We start from the raw sequence: 27,452 nt of genomic DNA, 5'->3' as shown, positions 1-27,452 counted from the left end.
GCAAGGCCTGGGTTCTCTGGAATAACCAGCGTGCAAGGGAGGCATGCAAAACCTTTCCAGGCCAAGGGTGCTGCATAAAGATTCCATATTGGAAAAGTTTCCCATGTTATTAGGATCTCCCCAACCCAGGGATCAAACCCAGGTCTCCCGCATTGTAGGTGGATTCTTTACCAGCTGAGCCACAAGGGAAGTCCAAGAATAATGGAGTGGCTAGCCTACCCCTTCTCCAGCGAATCTTCCCAACCCAGGAATCAAACCGGGGTCTCCTGTACCAACTGAGCTATCAGGGAGGCCCCAGTAATTTACAACCCAAAGCAATAAAGCATCATTTCTCCTTTCTCAAAGTAAGTTTTACTACTTTTTTTTTTATAAAACATTCAGTGAGGGGGATTAAGAAGAGAGTGTGGTGTTTTTGGCCAGAGTCTCACCGGCCTCGGGCTTCCTCCAGCACTTGGGTTTGTCCAGAGGAAATGTTTCTGGGTACCAGGATGGGGGGAGGTTGGAACAAGGGGGACCTGGGGGGAGGAGAGGGAAGGGGAGGGGAGACTGCTCGGGGACAACCACACCCACCCCACTGAGAAGAACAGGAACATTTTTCAAAGAAAACTAGACAAATGACCACGTATGCGGACATTTGCGCTTTTAAAGGTAGAATAAAGTAGAGAAACAAGGTTTTACCAGTCATCTTTATCTGGGGTGGGGATGGCTAAAGCTCGTTCCTTCCGTGGAATCCTTTGAAGCTATTTTCTCGCCCACTAAACCTGCCCATCAGCATGTCGTCCTCATCCTCCTCCTGGGCCTTCTTCACTTCTTCCTTGGCCTGGATGGCATCCATCTCCTTTTCTGGGCCCTGGGGAGAAAAACAAAGAACCCAGTGGCCAGGGATTATGCTTTCTGAGGGCTGACTGGGTGTCAGCATACTGCCTGCCTCTGCCTCCTGGAAGCCTCCACACCAGCTGGGGTCAACTGAAAAGAAGCCCCCTAGGACATTCAGGTCCCCATTCCTGGAACCTGGAAATGCAACCTTATATGAAGTAGGAGAGCGCTTCCCAGGTGGCGCTAGTGGTAAAGAACCCACCTGCCAATCCAGCAGATGAAAGAGATGTGGGTTTGATCCCTGGATGGGGAAGACCCCCTGGAGGAGGGCATGGCAACCCACTCCAGTATTCTTGCCTGGAGAATCCCATGGACAGAGGAGCCTGGTGGGCTATGGTCCACAGGGTTGCAAAGAGTTGGACACGACTGAAACGATTTAGCACGCGCACACACACACACTATGTAGGGGGAACAGCTTTGCAGATGTGATTAAATTAAGCGTGTTGAGATAAGGAAATTCTACTGGCTTACCAAGTGGGCCCTAAATTCCATCACAGTGTTCTCCTGGGAGAGGGGCAGAGGGAGATTTGACACAAACAGAGACAGAAGAGGAGACGGCCGTGTGAAGACACAGGCAAAGACTGGGAGGATGTGGCCACAAACCAAGGGCACCGGGACCCTTCAGAAGCTGCGAGAGATGAAATAAAGGTTCTCCCCTGGAACCTCTGGAGGGAGCAAAGCCCTGCTGATGCCCTAATTTCAGCCCACTGATACTGATTTTGGACTTTTGGCCTCCAGAATTTGGGAGAATACATTTGCTGTGGGCTTTTTTGTTTTTGACCAGCTTCGTGGCATGAGGGATCTTCGTTCCTTGACCGGGGATCGAGCCCACCCTGCTTACAGTGGAAGCTCAGAGTCTTAACCACTGGACCACCAGGGAAGTGCCCATCTGTGATGTGATGCTTTAAGCCAGCGAGTCTGTGGTGACACTGTTATGGCAGCCCCAGGAAACAAATACCCCCTCCTTCTTCCATTCCCAGAGCACCTGGGCCTGTCTTTCAACCAGCTGACCAGTAAGGGACAGATGAGAAGAGGCCTCAGAGCCTAAATGAGAAACTCCAAACTTGTGCAATTAAAAGAAAGGCCCAGACTGAGTGCAGACATGTCAAGGAGGTTCCCGAAGTCATTGCCGAAAAGAGTTTAGTAAGCCTTTGTGGCAGAAATCAGATTCAAGAAGAAATGGCTCATAAGAAAAATCCCTTAGTGATGACCACCTTTTATCAGTGAAGGGGAAGCCTCCCCCCGAAATGCCATGAAATGTTCAAAGTTTAAGCACCCACTTTGCAGCTGGTCCCAGGGTGACGGACGTGACCCGTCTCTATCGGTCTGACATGTGGGGCCCTGCTGACCCAGGGAGGGACAGCCCCTCCAAGGGGACTGAGTCTTAGAGAGTCGATGCCTGCAAGAACTCCTTTCATATGCAAGCTACATCCAGAGCTCACGTCCCTAACCACCTCCACTACTGGGCTTTTTATATTCAGGGCTGATATCTCATCTGATTTATCCCATTGCCAGGTGATAGAGAACTAGTGCCCCAGGGCCCACAGAAATTCTTAAAACTAGACAATCCTAAGCCTGTTTATCCTGCTTCATCTACTCCTTCCTGCAGAGACCAAACCAAAGTTTTTTGCTCATATCTTCCACCTTTTCCCTCTGCCTCCTGACCAACACTGGTGCTTCCCCATGTGGCCCTGCATGGCCTGGCGTGGCCCCTCCTCTCAGGATCTGTTAGTAAAACAAATTATCTTTTTTTTGATGGTGGCCACTTCCTGGTCTGGGAGTCTTGCCATACCTGATTAACAACAAAACTTACATCTTAACATACAGGTATTACATCTTAACACACAAGTATTTTGGACTTCCCCAGTGGTGAAGACTCTGTGCCGCCAATGCAGGGGGGCTGCGTTTGATCCTCGGTTGGGGAAATAAGATTCCTTATGCCGTGCAGTGGGGCCAAAAGATTTTTTTTTTTTAGTTTAAGAACACAGGTATTTCACAAATGAGGATATCCAAATGGCCACAAAAACCATGAAACAGTGCCCACCTCGATTCCTCATCATAGAAATACACACAAAACTAGAGGGAGGTACCACGACACACTTGTAGAAACCCACAATCCCCAGTGCTGGGGAGACTGGAGGAAGTGCAGAACAGTGTGGCCCCTCGGGAACCAGTCTGGCAATGTCTCATAGAGTTAAAGACACACCATGCAACTCAGCAAACCCCATCTTGGATTTTAACCGAAAGAAACAAAAGCACTCATCCACACACACACACACACAAACTATATACGAAATTGTTCTCGGCTTTGATCATACTGTTAAAAATTGGAAACAACCCAAATGTCCATTAGCTGGTGAGCAGATAAACTACTCAGTGAGATGGAGAAACAAGGTACTGATGAAACCCCAGCAACATGGAGAAATCTGGGAGGCACTGCGCTTGGTGAGGGAAGCAGACTCAGAAAGACTCCGTGCCTCCAGTGGTTAAGACGCCATGCTCCCAATGCAGGGGGCACGGGTTCAATCCCTGGTCAGGGAACTAACATTCCATGTGCCACACAGTGAGGCCAAAAAAGAAAAAGACAGAAGAAGACCACCCTATACTACATGATTCGATTTATACGACATTCTGGAAAAGGCAAAACTATAGGGACATAAAAACAAGGACCTGTTGTACAGCACAGGGAACAACTATTATATTCAACATCTTGTAATAACCTATAAGGAAAAAAGAATCTGAAAAAGAATACACACACACACACACACACACACACACACATAGAGAGAGAAAGCACTTTGCTGTATACCTGAAACTAACACTACACTGTCAATACTTTAACAAAAAGTCCAATAGGGACAGAGACCAGATCATCAGCAGTTGCTGGAGTAGGGGAGGGCTTGGTTACAAGGAGACTTCTGGGGGTGGCGAAATTGTTCTGGGCTTCCCAGGTGGCACAGTGGTAAAGAATCCGCCTGCCAATCCAGAAGATCCAAGAAAATCAGGCTCAATCCCTGGGTTGAGAAGATCCCAGGAGAAGGAAATGGCAACCCATGCCAGTATTCTTACCTGGGAGATCCCATGGATAGAAGAGCCTGGGGCTACAGTCCATGGGCTTGCAAAGAGTCAGACAGGACTGAACACGCACACACGAAATAGTTCTACATCTTGATTTTTAGTGGTGTTTTCATGAGTATAAGTGTCAGAATTCATGGAACTGTACATTGCACAGCACGTAAATCAGACTTCAATAAATTCGACTCATCAGCAATTGACAGTAATGCCTAGCATGGCCGAAGATTTACATTCCCTTCTGCACTGAAATTCTCATCCATGCAGAAGGGAATGTAAATAGGATGACCCGCTGGAAACTGTTTGCATATGAACTGGTGACTGCTCCATCTACTCCTGGGCATGTGGCCACTGAAAGACAGGTACAGGAATGATGGTACAGGAATGACGGGAACCAGCTTATCCCTGAGGCCATAAGCAGGAAGCATCCCAAAGCTGCATCCACAGAGAACAGATGCATAGCTTCTAGAATATTCACAAACGAAGGACAAGCTACTGCTCTATGGGAAAATACAAACGAGCCTCACAACACGGCCTGAATGAATAAGCAATGGGTAGCTACATTGATATGAATTTCAAAAGGAGGTCAAATCCATCTGCAGTGATGGAATAGAGGAACTGCCATTCCTTTGGGGGTGAGTGCCGGCTGGGAGGGGACATGGGGAGGCTCCTAGAGCTCTGGTGACGTTCTATGTCTTGATCTGGGTGGGGTGTTTATTATAGAAAAAGTAGAGCACCTTTTTCTATATGTGAGACTCAAGTATGGAAATAAATGAATAACAAAAGCAATGTTCACTGTGTTCATGGACTTCCCTGGTGGCCTAGTGGTTAAGAATCCACCTGCCAATGCGGGGGACACAGGTTCAATCCCTGGTCCGGGAAGATCCCACATGCCGCGGGGCAAATAAGCCCATGCGCCACAGCTACTGAGCCTACGCTCTGGAACCCGTGCTCTGCAACAAGAGAAGCCACTGCCACGAGAAGCCCTCATACTGCAGTGAAGAGTAGCCTCCACCAACCAAAACTAAAGAAAGCAAACGTACAACAGTACAGAGCCAGCACAGCCCAATGCATACATAAATAATACAGGGCTGTCTTCTTGAAAAAAAAAAAAAACAAAACAGCTCATTGTGTTCATCATACCTTGGTTTCACCCCAGGTGGCCTTGCCAAAATTCTCAGCATACTCTTCGTCATCTGTGATCAGGAAGTTATCAAAGATGGTTCCGGATCTCACCTGTGGATGAATATAAGCCCTTTGTTACTGGTGTGGAAAAGGAAACTTCCCACAAAATCAAAACTGGTGATTTATTCAGTACTGTCACAGAGATTAGCTGTCGACATTAACACTCGCTGAAACCCTTTTCTGGAATGTCAGTTCCCTCCAGAGCACTGGTCCTCAAACTTGGCTGTGTATGGGGACCACTGAGAACATTGACAAAGACTGCTGATGCCTGGTCTCACTTCCAGGGATGCTGCTTTAGCAGGTCTGGTGTATGACCTGACATAGGGGCTTTGAAGGTCTCCCCAGGGACTCTAGCATCCAGTGATGTTTGAGAACCGCTGATTGAGAACCTTCCTTTGCAAAGTGTGAGCCATGGATGGGCAGTGTCAACATCGCTAGGGATTCAGGATCTCAGGCTCCACCCTGGACCCACTACATCACAACCTGCAATCTTATCCTAAAGCTGATATGCACCACAAGGTCAGCTCCAGGCAGATTTCCAGGGGCCGTGTGGGGGCAGACAAGAAGTGTCCAGAGGACAGGAAGGATGTCCGTTTTATCTAGGACTGCAAGTTTTGGGTCTGGGTAGGGGTGCCAGGTGCACGACAGGAGCAGGAGTTCAGGCTGAAGTTCAGAGTTATTAAACCAGAGCAAGTTTAAAACCCGGCGACTTGCACATCCCTCGCAGCCCAGTGATTAACAAGCCACCTGCCAACACAGGGGACTCGGGCTTGATCCCCGGCCCTGGAAGATTCCATATACCTCAGGGCAGCTAAACCCATGCACCACAACTACTGAGCCACACATGGCAACAGAGACCCAGTGCAGAAAACAACAGACAGACAAAACGAGCGACCTGCCAAAGCTCCAGTCCAATGGCACCAATGTTCTCAAATTCTGAAAGATCGTATTCAGTCAAGTAGTTGTTTTTCATCTTCTGATGGAGCCAAACATCTTTGTCTATGCCCTCAGGTTTCAGGCCATCCTGCAACAACAAACCATATGTGCTGGTCCCCGGGGACACGGGTGGGGAAGGGGCTGGCAGGAAGGTGGTGCCACATACGCACCTGGTATGGAGGCTTCTGGAGCATGGCTGCCTGCCAGTCCCCGTCCAGTTCGCCCTTCCAGTCACTCGGCTTGCTGGCACTGGCATCCAGAAAATGCTTCTCCCAGTCCTTCAAATGCGTGCAGGGGGGAAAAGTTAGATTCTCAGCTTTGAGAAAGGAAATCTGCCAAGAGGCAGAGGCAGGCCTGTGACCCCGGGTGCACTTTTCTCCTCCTCAACTTGATGGTGGAAGGGGCTGAGTGCTGGGGTTCCTAACCTCACCAGGGGTTTCAACCACAGCCTACAGTTTGCGGTCCTTTTGGTTAGACAGCATCACTGACTCAATGGAAGTGAATCTAAGCAAACTCCAGAAGGTAGTGAAGGACAGAGGAGCCTGGCGTGCTGCAGTCCATGAGGTCGCAAAGAGGGGGGCAAGACTCACTGACTGAACATCGAGAGGAAACTAATACACACCTGTTACGGTCATGGGCGCTTGGTTGCCGGTCACAAGCATGATGCTCAAAAATACCATGTTCAAATGCAGAATGAAAAGAAAATCATTTTTATAAAGGTTGCTGATGCATTTTTCCTTTCTTTGGAAAAAGACATTGGTCTGGGATTTCTCTGGTGGTCCAGTGGTTAAGACTCCACGCTTCCATTGCAGGGGCCATGGGTTTGATCCCTGGTCAGGGAATTAAGATCCCACATGTGGCAACTTAAGATCCCACATGCCACAACTAAGGCCTGGCACAGGTGCAAGCATGCTCAGTCGTGTCCAACTCTCTGCAACCCCATGGACTGTAGCCCACCAGGCTCCTCTGTCCATGGGATTTTCCAGGCAACAATACTGGAGTGGGTTGCCACGCTCCCCTCCAGGGGATCTTCCCAACCCAGGGATCGAATTCAAGTCTCCTGCAGCAGCCTGCAGATTATTCTTTACCACTTGAGGCACCTGGGAAGCCCAAGATCTGGTGCAGCCAAATAAATAAAAATAAATAATAAAAGTATCGGTTAAGATGACAAACCCTTCTTGCTTTCATCTCAAATACTTCTAACTCTTTCACAATGCCTTGAGGTGTGCAGCTGTGCGGCGGGTTCAGCACATGAGCTCTAGGGAGGGCTCCTGGTTTCATTCTTGTCACCATCACTACCAGCCAGGCAGCAGGTGTACAGCACCTGGGTACTCACAAACTACGCTTTCCGCTTTCTAGCAGCTGTGCGGGAAGAATTCACACCTGGGATTTGTCCTTGGCAGCCTGGTCCCAACCCTCAGCCTCTGCTGATGCCTTCTCCATATTCTTCAGTGACGTTAACTGCCAGTCATACTCAATGCTTCCGGATTCAATTGACTGACCGTCAATTTTCACGTCATAAGTGAGGTCTGGTCTTAAAATCAGAGTGTAGAGGTGTGTAAAACTATCAACCTGCATGTTTTGCGGGGAGAAGAAGAAAAGAGTGAGACCCTCGATGTTTCAAGGCAGGTCTAGGTAAGCAGTGCACGTTGTCATGGGTCAAAGCCTTACTGTAAACACAAGCAGAGACACTCTAGAAAGGGGCTGACCTGACCACGAAAGGGTGTCCTACAGGAGAGTCACCCCTCCGTAGAGTACTTCCTCACTACTGGCAGCCTTCCCTGTGTGGCTGACCCCTTTCCTAGGCCAAGACAACAGCTCTCACCTCTAACCTCCCAGGCAATCATGATGGAGTAGATCGGTGTGAACCAAGGGATCATTGTGCTGTTTGACTTAGGAAAAGCTGTATGGAAAACAACTTCCTGTTCAGTGTTCTGAAAGATACCAAATGCAGCCCACCTTGTTTCTCAACACGGGGGAGAACTTCCTAACACTCTCTTGATGAGTCGTCCAACAATTGAAGCTTGGCTGGGGTAGGCCTGGTTTCTTTCTTGGGCATGGTTAAAAGCCCAGACTGGACATAAGGAAAGCATTTAACATTCAATAAAAGGGGTCTGGAGACTTCCCTGGTGGTTCAGTGGTTAAGAATCCACCTTGCAATGCTGGGGATGAGGGTTGATCCCTGGTCGGGGAACTACATGACGGGAGCAACTAAGCCCGTGTAGGCCACAGCTACTGATCCTGGGTACCACAACTAGAGATCTGTGCGCTGCAATGAAAGATCCCAAAGATGCAACTAAGACCAATGCAGTCAAATACATGTATTTTTTTAAAAAAAATTTAAAAACTCTATGCTTCCACTGCAGGAGGGCATGGGTTCAATCGCTGCCTGGGGAACTAAGATCCCTCAAGCCGCACAGTGCGGCCAAAAATAAATAAAATAAAGGAAGGTTGGAAGGTGGGTGGGAAGATGCCTAGGGAAGCTGGGGGTTCCCAGGATATGCCTGTCACCAGCAGAGGGGACCCCAGCACCATACCCCGGCAGCATCAGTGTCACTGGGGGTACAGGGGCAATGCTCATTCCCAGGTCAGCCCTGATCTGCTGCACTGGAACTCAGCGGACCCTCTGGTCACCTTCACAGGCCCTCCAGGGTCTCTGACACCACTCAGGTTTGAAAACCACCACCCCAGCATAAAGGCCCTGCCAGGAGGAGTCTCTCCCTGCTAAAAGCCAAATCAAAACACTTTCAGGGGCTTCCCTGGTGGCTCAGTGGTAAAGAATCTGCCTGCTAATGCTGGAGAAATGGGTTCAGTCCCTGGTCCGGGAAGATCCCACATGCTGTGGAACAACGAAGCCTGTGCGCCACAACTATTGAGCCTGTCTGTGCTCTAGACCCCGGGAGCTGCAACTGCTGAGCTCAAGTGCCGCAAATATGAAGGCCAAGCGCTCCAGAATCTGCTCTCCAACGAGAGAAGCCACTGCAACGAGAAGCCCACGAACCCCAACGAGAGAGTCGCCCCCACTCGCCGCACCTAGAGAAAAGCCCGCCCAGCAATGAAGACCCCACATGGACAAAAGTAAATAAATACAATTAAAAATTTTTTTTCAGTACCCCATTGATCTGCCGTCCTGTGTGGCCAATAACTCTATTCAGAATCAGCACTACAGTCTCTTCTGTGTCTCCTTCAACCCTTGTAGTCTGCTCTGACAGCTGAATGCATGATTCTTCCAATGCTCTCCCCCTGCTCTCTGCCTGCCTTTGTCTCTACTCACCTTTCTTAGCTTAGAATTTGAGCTGGCTGGCCCCATGGCTGGCACCCTCTGAGATCTGGCCACAAGCTCAAGCCTCCTGAGGGATAACAGCTACACTCTCACATATGCAAACAGCTTCAAACCAACATCCTTAATCCCACCTGTCAGCCAAGCTTCAGATTCAAAGTTTCCAGCAATTTACTCTTCCCTCATGTCACAGGAGACTTGGGTTCAATCCCTGGGTCGCGAAGATCTCCTGGAGGAGGAAATGGCAACCCACCCCAGTAGTCCCCATGGACAGCAGAGCCTGGCTGGCTCTGGGGTCGCAAAGAGTCAGACACGACTGAGTGAGTGGGCACACACACGCATGCTTCCTCAGCATCAGCCAGGATTTTCCAACCAGCTGTTCTACACACGACCCCTGAGTCGGTCCTGACCCCTTTCTTGGCCTTTATTTCCCCTCCTGTTTAACAGCAATGCTGCTGAGAATCATCATCCACACCCTCAACATCCACATTCCAAACATCACCAAGTCTTTCGGACCCCACACAGGAATCATCTGTCAAAACGTTGTCAGGTTCCAGGCTTCCCTGGTGGCTCAGTGGTAGACAGCCTGCCTGCTGATACCGGCCAGAGAAGATCCCACAGGCTGCTGAGTGACTAGGTCGGTGCCCCACAACTACTGAGCCTGTGTTCTAGAGCCTGCAAATTGTGGCTGCTAAAGACTGTGACCCTAGACCTGTGCTTCGCAACAAGAGACGCCACCACAGTGAGAAGCCCACGCACCACCACTGGAGAGCGGCCCTCGCTCGCTGCAGCTAGAGAAAAGTCTGTGCACCAAAGAAGACCCAGCGCAGACAAAAGTGAAAAAAAATAAAATGCTCCTGGGTTCTGCACCCTGCTGAAGCCTTGATCTAACATCCCTCTCTCTGCCTGTTGCGCTCTCCTTCCCTCCCCAGAACATCCGAGGTGTTTTTCTAACAATGCAGACCAGCCCTCCTCCAGGAAAACCTCAGAGGGCTGACCACTGCATTTCTTTTATAGCATCACAGAGAGAATCGGAGCCCTGTGAAGAAAACCGTACTCCTCACCCAGGAGGCCCTAACGCCGATTCGCTGCTACGATCCGAGGCTCCAAAGCTCCCTCAACACACTGATCTCTTATTTTTCGAGCAGGCTTGCAGAAATAGCGGCACCCATCCGAGGGCTTCATTGGCCTGCCAGTGCCGCCCAGGGCCCTGTAGGCTTGCTGCCTCCAGGTGACCCAGTTCTGGCCTCCCAGGCACAGTGCAGGCCAGAACTCACAGCCTCCGTCTGGCAGGGTCACCCCTTTCCATCCTCGCACACCTGAGCTGCCGTTGAAAAGGAGTCAATCACGAAGACGTGCCCGCTGGTCCAACACTAAGGCGGAGGAGGAAGAGTTGGAATTTGAGCTCCTCCTCACTCCCCCAAGGGAGGGCGTCAGGTCTTCACATATAGGGAGACCTGCTGACTCTTTCGAACCACCAGGTCAGCAGGCGGGACTCCGAGAGAAACCACTCTGCAGAGACTCACTGGGGCTCTGTAAGGAAGCCACACCCACTGCTCAGGACTAAGAGGCAAGTATGGATGCTCTCTGACTTCACCAGTGGTTCAGTTGGTAAAGAATCCACCTGCAAAGCAGGAGACCTGGGTTTGAACCCTGGGTCAGGAAGATCCCTTGGAGAAGGCCATGGCAACCCACTCCAGTATTGTTGCCTAGAGAATCCCAAGGACAGAGGAGCCTGGCGGGCCGCAGTGCACAGGGTTGCAGAGAGTGGACGTGGCTGAGCACGCGCGTATGCTCCCTCTCCTTGCTGTCAATCATCTTGGCAACACACTGGCCTTCTGCCCAGATTCCCAGAGGCTATGGGTGCTGGGGATTGCTCAGGGGACAAGTCCCTACTTCCTGGTGCTTACCTTCAAAGTGGGGGCTGTACATTGGGGAGGCTACTTCTTCTTCCTAGGCCCAGACACCAGGGACTTAATGCAAGCTGCCTCTTTGGAGAAGCCTGGGGCAGGATCATTGAGTATAAACAGGCCCTAAAGACCTAAAGTGCCATTTTCACAGGATCTTCTGGGTAAAAAGGTAAAGGATGTATGCATTCATTTTAGAAATATTCCCATTTTAAAATGTTTTGGGGGGCTTCCCTGGTGGTCCAGTGGCTAGAGACCCTTTGCTCCCAAAGCAGGGGCCCTGGGTTCAATACCTGGTCAGGGGACTAGATCCCACACGCTGAAACTAAGACCCATTTCAGCCAAACAAATAAATATTTAGAAAAAAAAGTTTTGTTATTTGGAAGATTAATTTCTCCAGAGTGATTTTTTATCTTGAATATTTCATTCCTTAACGATGATGGATGTGCATGCGTGCTAAGTTGCTCAGTCACATCCAACTCTTTGTGACTGAATGGACTGTAGCCCTCCAGGCTCCTCTGTCCATGGGATTCTCCAGGCAAGAATACTGAAGTGGGTTGCCAGGCCCTCCTCCAGAGGATCTTCCCTACCCAGGGATCGAACCTGAGTCTCTTGCATCTCCTGCACTGGCAGGTGGGTTCTTTACCACCAGCGCCACCTGAGAAGCCCAATGATGATGAGGGCTGAAACACCACCATTCTGCTATAACCCTTATGAAGCAAATTGTAAATGGATGTCACAGCTCAAGGTGAGAAGCAAGTATGCCCTTCTGGTGGGAGGGGAGTTTGGGGGAGAATGGATACATGTCTCTCTATGTATACCTGGCTGAATCTCTTTGCTGTCCACCAGAAACTATCACAACACTGTTAATCATTGTTAAATTATATCCCAACATAAGATAAAAAGTTTAAAAAAAACTGTACATTTAAATTTAAAATAAAATAATTTTTCATCCAAAAAAAAAAAAAAAAGAAAACCCCAAAGACTTCAGAACCCAATCGAATCCAAGTTCTGGGCAAGTGTGTCTAATGGGCACACTAAACTGGAAAATGGGGACAGGACAGACAAGGCTCACCCCCAGCCCAGGGTTCCCTTAACTATTTTAAGGTCAAAACTGTTTTCTACAAACTCCCATTATCATCTTTTCAAGAGTTAACACGATCACCAATTTAATAGAAAAGCATTTACCTTACACCTGATTGATTTCTTGTTTGCGTGATACTGATTCTTGAAATGTAAAATAACATGAACTGTCTTGATGTCAAATCCACAAATATCAGGTCCTACAAACAAGCAAACAAAAATTAACCGCTCTCAGATTCCTTCCGTAACACATCACCACAGCAGTATCCCCACCATTCTCCCGAAACAGTACACAAAGATGCGGGGAGCGTGCATGTCTGGGAATAAGCAGGTGCCCGCAGGGAGATTCTTTAAATGCACGGCGACATTCAGTTCAGGTCATGGCCACCGCAGCCACTCTGAGCTCAAGGGTAAGCCAGCAGGTGAGGAAGAAAAGGAAGGTCTACAGTCTGGTAAGCGTCCCCGCCACATGCAGTCTGAACCTCAGACCTTCCCTCGGAAGCTCAGACCAGGGCTCCTGTACCCACAGGAGGGCTCCAGAGCTGGACTGCCTGGCTCCCATCCCAGCCACCTTCCATGCTGACACATATTTGCAAATAACGTATTTGCCTCTCCTGCCTCAGTGTCCCAGCCTATAAAATGGGGGTGTTAATCTTGACTTCACAAAGCTAATTCAAGGGGCCAATATATGTAAAGCTTTTAGTATGGCAACGCTCAATATTTGTTATTATTGTTATGCTCCAAGAAAATGTACACATATATAGATGTTCTTTCTTAACAATATCCCCACATCCTAAGCAAAAGAGAGGTTACGATCAGTATGTAGATTCTGATGAATGGTGAAGTCTGTAAGAAGTTCTATTCAATGATTTTGGGGACTTCCCTGGGGGTCAAGTGGTTAAGATTTTGCCTTTCAATGCAGGAGGTGCTGGTTCCATCCCTGATCAGGGAGATAAGATCCCACACATCTCACGGCCAAAAAACAAAGAAACATAAAATGGAAACAATATTGTGAAAAATTCAATAAAGGTTTTAAAAGTGGTTCACATTAAAAAATAAACACACAACAAAGTTAATGGTTTTTAAATTGGTATGAGATCAAGTTTCAGTCACTAAGGAAATGGAATTCTGTAGAGTACTCTATTCCTTGCTCAAAGACTAAGAAGTTCTGAATATTTTAAACCAGGTTTACAGGAGGGATCTGGAAAATCTGTCAAGCCTTCTGAGAATGTCTGGATTTACCCAGTCGCGCCTTCATTGACTTGAACCCGTAGGAATGTATTCGAGCGTCCGTGTGTCTTTCTGTCTCAAAAAGAAGTCCACCACATCCACAGACCCGAGCCTGTACCCACCCCCATTAACAAACTCTGAAAACACAAGCAGATGACTGCAATTTCTTCTAGAACGTGTAGTGATGAACCTCCAGATTAAATAAGAGAGAACTAGGCTGCACATAATTACTTAAAGAATATTAACAATTTGTCAGAGTAGATGCGAAGTTGAACTTGGAAATAGCATCCTACAGAAGGACAAAAAACACCACATCTATCTCCCAGCGGAGTTCCCTAAAGATGTGTGGTTTATGAAATTTCTTTTTGTTATTGTTGTTATTGCTGGAAAAGAGTTTAATTTTTTAAAAAAACAAAAGCTATGTGAACTATTTCTGTGAAAGTCTATTACCCTGGGTAACCTCAGATATGCAGATGACATCACCCTTATCTTACGGCAGAAAGCTAAGAAGAACTAAAGAGCCTCTTACTGAAACTGAAAGAGGAGAGTGAAAAAGTTGGCTTAAAGCTCAACATTCAGAAAACTAAGATCATGGCATCTGGCCCCATCAGTTCAGTTCAGTTCAGTCGCTCAGTCGTGTCCGACTCTTTGCGACCCCATGAATCGCAGCACGCCAGGCTTCCCTGTCCATCACCAACTCCTGGAGTTCACTCAGACTCGCGTCCATCGAGTCAGTGATGCCATCCAGCCATCTCATCCTCTGTCGTCCCCTTCTCTTCCTGCCCCCAATCCCTCCCAGCATCAAAGTCTTCTCCAATGAGTCAACTCTTCGCATGAGGTGGGCAAAGTACTGGAGTTTCAGCTTCAGCATCATTCCCTCCAAAGAAATCCCAGGGTTGATCTCCTTCAGAATGGACTGGTTGGATCTCCTTGCAGTCCAAGGGACTCTCAAGAGTCTTCTCCAACACCACAGTTTAAAAGCATCAATTCTTGGGCGCTCAGCCTTCTTCACAGTCCAACTCTCACTTTCCATACATGACTACTGGAAAAACCACAGCCTTGACTAGACGGACCTTAGTCGGCAAAGTAATGTCTTTGTTTTTGACTATGCTATCTAGGTCCCATCACTTCATGGCAAATCGATGGGGAAACAGTGGAAACAGTGAGAGACTTCATTTTTCGGGCTCCAAAATCACTGCAGATGGTGACTGCAGCCATGAAATTAGAAGACGCTTGCTCCTTTGAAGGAAAGTCATGACCAACCTAGACAGCATATTCAAAAGCAGAGACATTACTTTACCAACTAAGATCCATCTGGTCAAGGCTGTGGTTTTTCCTGTGGTCATGTATGGATGTGAGAGTTGGACTGTGAAGAAAGCTGAGTGCCAAAGAATTGATGCTTTTGAACTGTGGTGTTGGAGAAGACTCTTGAGAGTCCCTTGGACTGCAAGGAGATCCAACCAGTCCATCCTAAAGGAAATCAGTCCTGAATATTCATTGGAAGGACTGATGCTGAAGCTGAAACTCCAATACTTTGGCCACCTGATGCAAAGAGCTGACTCATTTGAAAAGACCCTGATGCTGGGAAAGAGTGAGGGCAGGAAGAAAAGGGGATGACAGAGGATGAGATGCTTGGATGGCATCACCGACGCAATGGACATGGGTTTGGGTGGACTCTGGAAGTTGGTGATGGACAGGGAGGCTTGGCGTGCTGCAGTTTATGGGGTTGCAAAGAGTCGGACACGACTGAGTGACTGAATTGAACTGAACTATTACCTTGGAATTGGAAGATGAAATTTATTTTTCCCTCGAAATTGGTCAGAAATTTCTTCTCTAAGTACCTACATGCTTTTACTATTAAATTCAGCTTCAGAATGTGCCCAGATCTGACCAGAAAAATCTGGACTTTTTCCATTAACAGCAATCATAAAATAGTTATGCAGGAATGGATTTTTGTGAAGAATGGAAGCATATGGGCTCTGAAGTGGGGTTGACCTGACTTTGGGGCAAGTATTTTAATCTTTCTGAGCCTCAGTTTCCTTATTTGCAAAATGGGGGCCACATTACCCATTTCCAGCGTGTTAAACATAATCTAAGGTCGCATAGTTAAGGCACCTGGAAGGGCCCAGTGAAACATATTCCTCTCTTCCTCTTCAAGCTGCTCTCAAACCAAAAACTACAGCTAAGAAATCACAGGAAGTGTTCTAAGACTGACACAATGGATTTCAGTGAAATGTAACTGATTTTGAGTTAAAAACAAAATAATACAGAAAACTTTAAATATCTTTTTTACTCCAAAATATGCTGCTTTGCAATTTACATGTAGCAGACATGTTGAGTGTATTTAAAGGTAGTATTAGGTGGATATTTGCAGTTCTTTTGTTTACCAAATCCAACTAAATTAAATATTTGTGAAATCATCTCTAATTCAACAGGTGGTAATTTTTTTTTTGCCAGATATTTCTGCCATCCTGTTTTGAGGGAGTAATTACCATAACCCAAATTGAGCCACTTAAAATTCTTTTTTAATCTAAAGAAAGACCTTTTTCATTCCAGACTTTAAATTCAAGAGTAAATGTGAGACATGGGAGCCCACGAGGCTTCCTTGTCCATCACCAACTCTCAGAGTTTATTCAGTTGAGACAGTGATGCCATCCAACCATCGTCCTCTTCTCCTCCCGCCTTCAATCTTTCCGAGCATCAGGGTCTTTTCAAATGAGTCAGCTGTTTGCATCAGGTGGCCAAAGTATTAGAGTTTCAGCTTCAGCATCAGTCCTTCCAATGAATATTCAGGACTGATTTCCTTTAGGATGGACTGGTTGGATCTCCTTGCAGTCCAAGGGACTCTCAAGAGTCTTCTCCAACACCACAGTTCAAAAGCATCAATTCTTCGGCGCTCAGCCTTCTTCACAGTCCAACTCTCACATCCATATATGACCACTGGAAAAACCATACCCTTAACTAGCTGGGCCTTTGTTGGCAAAGTAACATCTCTGCTTTTGAATATGCTGTCTAGGTTGGTCATAACTTTCCTGCCAAGGAGTAAGTGTCTTTTAATTTCATGGCTTCAATCACCATCTGCAGTAATTTTGGAGCCCCAAAAATAAAGTCTGACACTGTTTCCACTTTTTCCCCATCTATTTGCCATGAAGTGATGGGACCAGATGCCATGATCTTCGTTTTCTGAATGTTGAGCTTTAAGCCAACTTTTTCACTCTCCTCTTTCACTTTCATCAAGAGGCTCTTTAGTTCTTCTTAGCTTTCTGCCATAAGGGTGGAGTCATCTGCATATCTGAGGTTATTGATATTTCTCCCGGCAATCTTGATTCCAGCTTGTGCTTCTTCCAGCCCAGCGTTTCTCATGATGTACTCTGCATATATGTTAAATAAGCAAGGTGACAATATACAGCATTGATGTACTCCTTTCTCTGTTTGAACCAGTCTGTTGTTCCATGTCCAGTTCTAACTGTTGCTTCCTGACCGGCATACAGATTTCTCAAGAGGCAGGTAAGGTGGACTGGTATTCCTGTCTCTCTAAGAATTAGCCACAGTCTGCGGTGATCCACACAGTCAAAGGCTTTGGCATAGTCAATAAAGCAGAAATAGATGTTCTTCTGGAACTCTCTTGCTTTTTCCATGATCCAGCAGATGTTGGCAATTTGATCTTTGGTTCCTCTGCCTTTTCTAAATCCAGCTTAAACGTCTGGAAGCTCACGGTTCACGTATTGCTGAAGCCTGGCTTGGAGAATTTTGAGCATTACTTTACTAGCGTGTGAGATGAGTGCAATTGTGTGGTGGTTTGAGCATTCTTTGGCATTGCCTTTCTTTGCGATTGGAATGAAAACTGACCTTTTCCAGTCCTGTGGCCACTGCTGCTGCTGCTGCTGCTAAGTCGCTTCAGTCATTTTCAACTCTGTGCAACCCCATGGACGGCAGCCCAGCAGGCTTCCCCGTCCCTGGGATTCTCCAGGCAAGAACACTGGATTGCCATTTCCTTCTCCAATGCATGAAAGTGAAAAGTGAAAGTGAAGTCGCTCCAGAGTTTTCCAAATTTTCTGGCATATTGAATGCAGCACCTTCACAGCATCATCTTTTAGGATTTGAAATAGCCAACTGGAATTCCATCACCTACACTAGCTTTGTTTATAGTGATGCTCCCTAAGGCCCACTTGACTTCGCTTTCCAGGATGTCTGGCTCTAGGTGAGTGATCATACCATCGTGATTATCTGGGTCATGAAGATCTTTTTTGTATAGTTCTTCTGTGTATTCTTGCCATCTCTTCTTAATAGCTTCTGCTTCCATTAGGTCCATAACAATTCTGTCCTTTATTGTGCCTATCTTTGCATGAAATGTTCCCTTGGTATCTCTAATTTTCTTGAAGAGATCTCTAGTCTTTCCCATTCTATTGTTTTCCTCTATTTCTTTGCATTGATCACTGAGGAAGGCTTTCTTATCTCTTCTTGCTATTCTTTGGAACTCTGCATTCAAATGGGAATATCTTTCCTTTCCTCCTTTGCTTTTCGCTTCTCTTCTCTTCACAGCTATTTGTAAGGCCATTGTTTTTCTTTTTATCTGAATATCCTCTCTGCTCCCTTCTCTCTCTCCTCCTTATGCAGTTCCCACAGTGCACACGCTGGTTTGTTTGATGGTGTCCTATAGGTCCCTTAGGCTCTGCTCGCTTTCCTTCAGTCTTGTTTCTTTCTGCTTCTCAGCCTTAATCATGTCCACCAACCTATCTTCAGGTTCTTGGATCCTTTCTTCTGCATGCTCAGATCTACCTTTGACTCTTCCAGTGAACTTTTCACGTCAGTTGTACTTTCCAACTCCAGAATTTGAGGTTGAGTTCTTGTTAAGTTTACTATATCCTTGGCTTTCTTTCTTCTTCTTCTTCTTCTTTTTTTTTTTTTTTTGCTTTTTTCCTATCTCCTTACTGTATTTCCACTTTCTCATATTTTTCTTGACTTTCACTACATCTTCACTTAGTTCTTTTAGAATCATTCAGACAGATATTTAAGTCTAACAGGTCTGTCATTAGTCCTTTTTACCAGGGACAGTTGATATTGATTTTTTTTTTTCATTTGAATGGGCCATACATTCTGGCTTCTTTGTATACTTTGTGATTATTTGCTAAACACTGGACATTTGAGTCTAATGTTAACCCTGGAAATTGGATTCTCCTCCTTCTGTAGGCTTTGCTTTGTTGTTTTTGGTTTCTTGCTTGATTTGTTGAAGGCTCACTTTGCACCAAGGGTCAGCCTGGGACATAAACAGTGTTTTCTCAGGTTTTTTTCTGAGTGTTTTCCTGGGTATGTGCAGTCACTTTTTAGTTTCCCTTGCATATGCATTTGTTTTCTTAATGTCCTAATCTTTAATGCCTAGTTTCCTAAAGGGGGAAAGGTGAAAAATGAAGGGTGGGAAGGGAGGGTTCTGGCCCTTTTAGTTTCCTGGGATTCATTGCAGGGGGAAGAGGAGAGGCTTACAACAACGTATGGAGGTGTGACAACAATGGCTGGCCATCTGTTTTCCTGTGCCTCTACCATCAGAAGCAGGAATCAGCCATCGGATCCCAGATCTTTGTTATTTGGAGGACAGGATCCTTTCTGCCTACCCTGGTTCCAGTAAAAGCTGCTCCAGGAACAGGGTGCACAGCTGTCTGTCAGCCATGTGGCTAGAGGTGGGAGATGGGTAGGTATTACCAGGCAAAGAACTGAAATTCACCGCCAGTGACCTCCCCAGTCTTCTGCTGGAAGGTGCAATACTTCCACTGACTCCAGAGTTCCACAACAGTTACATCAGAAAGATTCTGCCAGTGCAACTGTTGTCTAGGTGGGGAGACAGATTCCTGGTGCTTCCTATTCCCCCATCTTCCCAGAATCCTCATTCTTAAAGGTTTTTGAATCCACACACTTCAGTTATGTCTGGTTCCTATAGCCAAATGTGGTCCCTTCCCAATTCCAGCACAGATGTTAATTACTCCTGGTGTTGAGAGACATTTACTGTATTCTAGCAGTCACCACGGAGAAGGCAGTGGCGCCCCACTGTGGTACTCTTGCCTGGAAAATCCCATGGATGGAGGAGCCTGGTAGGCTGCAGTCCATGGGGTTGCTAAGAGTCAGACACGACTGAGCGACTTCACTTTCACTTTTCACTTTCATGCATTGGTGAAGGATATGGCAACCCACTCCAGTGTTCTTGCCTTGAGAATCTCAGGGATGGGGGAGCCTGGTGGATTGCCATCTATGGGGTCGCACAGAGTCAGACACAACTGAAGTGACTTAGCAGTAGCAGCTGCAGTCCACAAGCTTTTGATGTAAGGAACCAGACAGTAAATAGTTTTGGTTTTGTGAAGTACATATTCTCTGTCATGACCACTCAATTCTGCCACTGCTGCTTGAAAGCCGCCACAGACAAGATGCGAATGAGCAGAGAGAGGCTGCATTCCAATTAAGACTTCACTTGTGGACACTGAAATCTGAGTGTCTATTATTTTTATGGATCAAAAGTACTGTCCTTTTTTTAATCATTCAAAAATGTTAAACACCTAGGAGTTCCTTGGAGACCTAGTGGCTAGGATTCTGGACTTTCACTTCCATGGCCAAGATTCAGCCTCTGGTTGGGGAACTGAGACCCTGCAAGCCAGGCAGTGTAGCCAAAAAGAAAAGTTAAAAACCCACCCTTAGTTCACCAGCCATAATACACACAGGCTTTGGGCTGACATGGCCCATGGTCAAGGTATTCATTCCTGAGGCATTCAAAATACCTGGGTTATATAAATATTGAATAAATAACTGTCTCCCTAGAACAATAGAATGATATGGTTGCCTTTCTGCTATATTAATTAAATCTGTGTGTGGGCATGCTAAGGCATTTCCATTGTGTCCGACTCTTTGTGACCCCAAGAACTGTAGCCCGTCAAGCTCCTCTGTCCATGGAATTCTCCAGGCAAGAATACTGGAGTGGGTTGCCATGCCCTATCCAAATTAATTAGGTTTAACAGTACTAAAAACCTTCCGTTAGATATTCTCAACACAACTTGAGCAAAGTCAATCTAAGGATCCTATAAGTGGAAGGGGTTTTCAAAAATCACCAGAAATGATTGTCAGTACTATCGAAACTCACCAAACATAATATAGTACTGGGACTTCCCATTCAGGTTCTTCTGATCCGTGTCTGCAGGGAACAGCTTAATGTAGCCCCCTCCGCAGTCCATCTTCTGCTCGTGTTTCACTGTGTACTGAACAACCAGAGTCTTCCCCTTATTGCTAAATGGTTTGAACCGTGCAGAGATGGCATAGAATCGGCTGTTTTGAGTGGTTTGCAGACCTTTAAATAAAAAGTACTCATGAAGGAACAGGAATGACACCAGTCCGCAAGGCAGGAATTAAATGGCTATCCTCTCCTACCCCGATGATAAACCTCCCAACCATTTATGTTGATCCTGCACCCATAGCACATCTGTACGATAACATGTGATGGGCTTGTCACTAACAGGCTCGCTACTGCTACAGAAGTTCTGTTTCACGTACCTATGTATGTGTTTTTGTATTTAATATACAAGTTAGGTATTAAGTTATAAACACGCTTCAGTTCTAACTGACAGATATGCGGTCTAATTACAAATAAAAGGTTCATTTTGCTTCCCTTCATTTTCCAAGGGGTGGGAATATACAAGGAAGCTTTGTAGCGACTGGGTTAAAAAATGGAGCATTCTGGGACTTCTCTGGTGATCTAGTGGTTAAGAATCTGCCTGCCAGTGCAGGGGAAATGGGTGTGACCCCTGATCCAGGAAGATTCCTCATGCCCTGGAGCAACCAGGCCTGTGTACCACAACTACTAAGGACCACGTGCTCCAGGGCCCACGCTCTGCAGGAAGAGACGCCACCGCCATGAGAAGCCTGCGCACCATGAGTGAAGAGCAGCCCCCACTCGCCACAGCTAGAGAGAGCCTGAGCACAGCAATGAAGGCCGGTGCAGTCGAAACTGACTAAATAATTCTTTACAAAATGAAATATTGCCATCTGCAGCAACATGGATGGACCTAGAGACTGTCATACTAAGTGAAGTAAGTCTGACAGAGAAGGGGAAATATCCTATGCAAGCCCTTATATGTGGAATCCATATTTTAAAAAATGATGCAAATGAATTTACAAAATGGAAAGAGACTCACAGACTTAAGAGAATGAATTTATGGCTGCAGGGGGGAAGGATGTGGGGAAGGGATAGTTAGGGAGTTTGGGATGGACATGTAGACACTGCTACATTAAAACGGAGAACCAACAAGGACCTACTGTGAAGCATAGGGAACTCTGCTCACTGCTATGTGGCAGCCTGGATAGGAGGGGAGTCTGGGGAAAAACAGATACCTGGGCATGTATGGCTGAGTCCCTTCGCTACATTGTTTGTTAATTGGCTATATCCCAATACAAAATGCTAAGTTGAATAAATAAATACATGGAGCAGCCTACTTCTTTACCTTAATTCTCATCATAAAACAGCTACTTTCGAGACACAATAGCTAAAGGAGAACAGAGTGCTGATCTGGAAAAAAAAAAAAAGGTGCTTCACCGCATGGGGTGAGTTGGTTCAAGCTGTCCCCTGTGTAGCGGCTCTTTTTACGAAGACAACCATCCTTTTGTCATGAGAATCATCTTATACAAGCTTAGTCCTTTACTTCAAGACCAAACTCCCTTTTTCAGCAGCCTCATGGCTCTGAACCAATCCCTTACCTTATACTGGACTGTAAGACAAACCTGACCACGAGGATCTACTGTAATATCACAGGGAACTACACTCAATATTTTGTAATAACCTATAAAGGAAAAGAACCTGAAAATATATATATATATAACTGAATCACTGCGCTGTACACCTGAGACTAAATGATATTATAAATCAACTATCAACTATACTTATATTAAAACAAGAAAGACAAACCTGAAAACTAGTCTTCTTATAACCTACCCTCTGTGCAACATACTCCTGTCCCCATAACTGCCTATGCTGAGAGCCATCATGAATGAACCTGGCATTCTACATCAGTATGTCTAAGCCTGAATTCACCGCTGACTCCCCACTCCCACATCTGCTTCTCTCTTCTCCATTCTCCCCCTCCCGCTACCTCTGTCAGATGATCTGCAGTCCCTCCTGTCACCATCCAGGCAATTCTAAGGCCATCTGGTCATAGCAAACACCTTCTTCCAACAATATAAGAGATGACTCTACTCATGGACATCACCAGATGGTCAATACCAGAATCAGATCGATTATATTCTTTGCAGCCGAAGATGGAGAAGTTCTACATAGTCAGCAAAAATAAGAATGGGATCTGACTATGGGTCAGATCATGAACTCCTTATTGCCAAATTCAGACTTAAATTGAAGAAATTAGGGAAAACCACCAGACCATTCAGGTACGACCTAAATCAAATCCCTTACAATCATACATCATCTATTTGTCTCTACAAATAGATTCAACGGGTTAGATGTGACTGACAGAGTGCCTGAAGAACTATGGACAGAGGTTGGTGACATTGTACAGAAGGCAGTGATCAAGACCATCCCCAAGAAAAAGAAATGCAAAAAGGCAAAATGGTTGTCTGAGGAGGCCTTAGAAATAGCTGAGAAAAGAAGAGAAGCAAAAGGCGAAGGAGAAAACAAAAGATATATCCATCTGAATGCAGAGTTCCAAAGCATAGCAAGGAGAGATAAGGAAGCCTTCCTCAGTGATCAACGCAAAGAGAGGAAAACAATAGAATGGGAAAGACTAGAGATCTTCCCTGGTAGCTCAGTTGGTACAGAATCCATCTGCAATGCAGGATACCTCGGTTCAATTCCTGGGTTGGGAAGATCCGCTGGAGAAGGGATAGGCTATCCACTCCAGTATTCTTGGACTTCCCTGGTGGCTCAGCTGGTAAAGAATCTCCCTGCAATGTGGATCCCTGGGTTTGGAAGATCCCCTGGAGAAGGGAAAGGCTACCCACTCCAGTATTCTGGCCTGGAGAATTCCATGGACTATATAGTCCATGGGGTAGCAAAGAGTTGGACACGACTGAGTGACTTTCACTTTCACTTTCAGAGATCTCTTCAAGAAAATTAGAGATACCAAGGAACATTTCATGCAAAGATGGGCACAAAAAAGGACAAAAATGGTATGGACCTAATAGAAGCAGAAGATATTAAGAAGAGGTGGCGAGAATACACAGAAGAACTGTACAAAAAAGATCTTCAGGACCCAGATAATCATGATGGTATGATCACTCACCTAGAGCCAGACATCCTGGAATGTGAAGTCAAGTGGGCCTTAGGGAGCATCACTATAAACAAAGCTGGTGGAGTTGATGGAATTCCAGTTGAGCTATTTCAAATCCTAAAAGATGATGCTGTGAAAGTGCTGCACTCAATCTGCCAGCAAATTTGGAAAACTCAGCAGTGGCCACGGGACTGGAAAAGGTCAGTTCTCATTCCAATCACAAAGAAAGGCAATGCCAAGAATTACTACCGCACAACTGCACTCATCTCACAGGCTAGTAAAGTAATGCTCAAAATTCTCCAAGCCAGGCTTCAACAGTAGTGAGCTGTGAACTTCCAGACGTTTAAGCTGGATTTAGAAAAGGCAGAGGAACTAGAGATCAAATAGCCAACATCCGTAGGATCATTTAAAAAGCAAGAGAGTTCCAGAAAAACATCTATTTCTGCTTCATTGACTAAGCCAAAGCCTTTGACTGTGTGGATCACAATAAACTGTGGAAAATTCTGAAAGAGATGGGAATACCAGACCACCTGACCTGCCTCCTGAGAAATCTGTATGCCGGTCAAGAAGCAACAGTTAGAATCGGACATGGAACAACGGAGTGGTTCCAAATTGGGAAAGGAGTATGTCAAGGCTGTGTATTGTCGCCCTGCTTATTTAACTTCTATGCAGAGTACATCATGAAACACTGGGCTGGATGAAGCACAAGCTGGAATCAAGATTGCCGGGAGAAATATCAATAACCTCAGATATGCAGATGACACCACCCTTATGGCAGAAAGTGAAGAGGAACTAAAGAGCCTCTTGATGAAAGTGAAAGAGGAGAGTGAAAAAGTTGGCTTAAAGCTCAACTTCAGAAAACTAAGATCATGGCATCTGGTCCCATCACTTCATGGTAAATCGATGGGGAAACAGTGGAAACAGTAAGAGACTTTATTTTGGGGGCTCCAAAATCACTGCAGATGGTGACTGCAATCAAGAAATTAAAAGACGCATACTCCATGGAAGAAAAGCTGTGACCAACCTAGACAGCGTATTAAAAAGCAGAGATGGTATTTTGCCAACAAAGGTCCATCTAGTCAAGGCTATGGTTTTTCCATTAGTCACGTATGGATGTGAGAGTTGGACTACAAAGAAAGCTGAGCACTGAAGAATAGATGCTTTTGAGCTGTGGTGTTGGAGAAGACTTTTGAAAGTCCCTTGGACTGCAAGAAGGTCCAACCAGTCCATCCTAAAGGAGATCAGTCCTGAGTGTTCACTGAAAGGACTGATTTGAAGCTGAAACTCCAATACTTTGGCCCCCTGATGCAAAAAACTGACTCATTTGAAAAGACCCTGATGCTGGGAAAGATTGAGGGCAGGAGGACTTGAAGAGGACAACAGAGAATGAGATGGTTGGATGGCATCATTAACTCGATGGACATGAGTTTGAGCAAGCTCCGGGAGTTGGTGATGGACAGCGAAGCCTGGAGTCCACGGGGTCCCAAAGAAGTGGACACGACTGAGCCACTGAACTGAACTGAAGGCCATCTGACTCACCCCACTCCTCAGCCATCACCATCACCTCTCAGCACCTCTCTTCTCTGTCTAGTTAAATTCTGTGGATTTTTCCATCCGTGACTTCTATGTCATGATCCTGGGGGGCCACCATGAGGGGTGGAATTAACCAGTATACTGAGTGTCTTGCCTGTATCTGCTCTCAGTAGACACGTGCTGGAGTGAATGAAATGCAGAGTCTAGAGTCCCAGCATTTCTGGCTGGAGGAAGGAAAAATATTGTGGTGGAAAAAAACAAATGACAACTCCACTCCTTAGACAAGCTTCATAGAACTTGTTATTTTCAACTCCATTTTTTCCACTACAGCCTGACAATTTGGAGCACCATGTATCTATGAAACAATGCAAGTACATTTCAAAACCAGAGGTTGCCGGGTGTTAGGGCATCATTGGTGTAACAAGGCCAAGATGGAAGATGAATGGAAGGTCAACGGAAGGTGGTGAAGAGGGGAACTTTTCATTTAAATCAGCGGTTGGTAAACTTTTTTCTGTTAAAGCCAGGGAATAAACATTTTACACTTTTGAGAGTCTGAACTACTCAATTCTGCCTTGAGAATTGTGATCTGAAAGCAGGCACAGATTGTATGCAAATAAGTGAGCATGGCTGTGTTCCACTAACCCTTTATTTATGGACTGTGAAATTTCAGACACTGCATGGAGCGCTTCGTATAACTTTAATGCATCACAAAATACTATTTCCCTTTCTTTTTTCTCCAACTACTAAACAATGAAGAGGGGACTCTCTGGTGGTCCGGCAGTTAAGAACTGGCCTTGTAATGTAGGAGACAGAGGTTCAGGCTCTGTTCTGGGAACCAAGATCACACATACTAAGCACCTAAGCCAGGGTGACACAGCTAGAGAGCTCGTGCATGGCAAGGAAAAGATCTCGCCACAGAACGGAAGTTCCCACATGCTGTGACTGAGCCTTGAGGTAGATTAAAAAAAATTTAGAAATCTAACTAAGTGTATAAATAAACAGGCAGTAGTTTATCTACTTTTAATTATTAGGAATGAGAAGCCAGAATGGAGGTTATTCTTGGTACCAGAAGGGTACTGACTTGGGGCCGGGTGGGGGCGGGGGACTTGCCTCTAGGGGTGGCAGTGGGGCCTGAAAATTCCTATCTTGATCTGGGTGTCCAGTCACAAACTATACTCATTCTATTGGACCCCCTAAGATCCATCCACTTGACAGCATGTAACTTTTACCTTTTTTTTTTTTTAACTTGAAAATAAAAATGAGAAGTATCTTCTAATCTTTTCCTTCTGGAGCCTAAGGCCCTCCGGTCTCCAAACCCATCTGACTAGCGCTTGTAAAAAGGCATCATCTTGGTCTCTTCTAAAGAGAGAAAAGACAAAACAACCCTACCCAGGCCTGTTTCCCGAATTGTGAAATGGGTGTTGGGGTGTGCCACACCTACCTTGAAACTTAATTTCACGTTTCCTACACTAACCTTTATCTTTCTCTTTATGACCATAAAAATTCCCGGACGAAAGTCTAAAATGCCCAAATTGGGAGTCATTAGTGGAATGTACCCATCGGTTCCGCCAGCGCTCTGTAAGGGGTAAATAACACAAGTTAGGGCTGAAAATTGTTAATGCGTGTCGTGGGGAGAATGATGGGGACGCCCGAGGCTTCGAAGCTTCAGGGTTTTGATACCACCGATCCTTCGTCTAAAGGCCGGGGCCAAATGGCAACTCAGGCCATCCAATGGGCAACGGGGTATGCGGGAGCTTACACCCCCGCCACCATCGGCGTCGCCCCTTCACCTCCATCTAGAAATTCCTCCTGGAAGTAGACGGTGGCCAGCGCCACCCGCAGCACACAGATTGCCCAGAGCGGGACGCGAGCCGCGGCCATGGACCGTGCGGCACCACTTCTCTTAACTGCCCCTTTGCGCGTCCGGCGGTCTCCGCGGCCCGCCAGGCCCGCCCCGGAACTACAGCTCCCGTCACGCCTCGCGATTATGACCCGAGAGTCCACTGGGCTCTGACGCGCGGTACACACCAGGCCCGCCCCCAAAACTACCACTCCCATGAAGCCTTGCGATTATGACCTGAGGCTCTATTGGTTCTCAGG

General features: G+C 46.3%; 1 protein-coding gene across 2 annotated transcripts; it reads right to left on the bottom strand.

Moving 5' to 3' along the window:
• Positions 1 to 328: 328 nt before the first annotated feature.
• On the bottom strand, positions 329 to 27,308 carry CALR3 (calreticulin 3). 2 transcript variants are annotated; one of them, XM_069592749.1, is made up of 9 exons: positions 27,143 to 27,308; positions 26,827 to 26,928; positions 20,690 to 20,893; positions 12,445 to 12,539; positions 7,453 to 7,641; positions 6,240 to 6,347; positions 6,029 to 6,157; positions 5,092 to 5,184; positions 329 to 850 (listed from the first exon to the last, which is right to left on the bottom strand). In XM_069592749.1, the coding sequence occupies exons 1-9, from the start codon at positions 27,231 to 27,233 to the stop codon at positions 707 to 709; spliced, it is 1,155 nt and encodes a 384-aa protein (XP_069448850.1). In that variant the 5' UTR covers positions 27,234 to 27,308; the 3' UTR covers positions 329 to 706. The 2 variants fall into 2 exon arrangements, with proteins under 2 accessions (XP_069448850.1, XP_069448851.1); XM_069592750.1 differs by lacking the exon at positions 7,453 to 7,641 and having other exon boundaries at positions 27,143 to 27,302.
• Positions 27,309 to 27,452: the final 144 nt, after the last annotated feature.

The sequence above is a fragment of the Ovis canadensis genome, chromosome 5, assembly GCF_042477335.2.
Source record: "Ovis canadensis isolate MfBH-ARS-UI-01 breed Bighorn chromosome 5, ARS-UI_OviCan_v2, whole genome shotgun sequence".
In the NCBI taxonomy this organism is placed as follows: Eukaryota; Metazoa; Chordata; class Mammalia; order Artiodactyla; family Bovidae; genus Ovis; species Ovis canadensis.
Note: the sequence above shows the minus strand (reverse complement) of the source record. Positions and strands in the feature narration are given on the sequence as shown.

Coding starts and splice junctions, on each gene's coding strand:
- CALR3 (XM_069592749.1), bottom strand. CDS start 27,233: ATGGCCGCGGCTCGCGTCCCGCTCTGGGCAATCTGTGTGCTGCGGGTG. Junction 20,894..26,826: donor TCATAAAGAGAAAGATAAAG/GTTAGTGTAGGA, acceptor TTTTATTTAAAG/GTCTGCAAACCACTCAAAAC. Junction 6,348..7,452: donor CTGCCAAGGACAAATCCCAG/GTGTGAATTCTT, acceptor ACGCATTTGAAG/GACTGGGAGAAGCATTTTCT.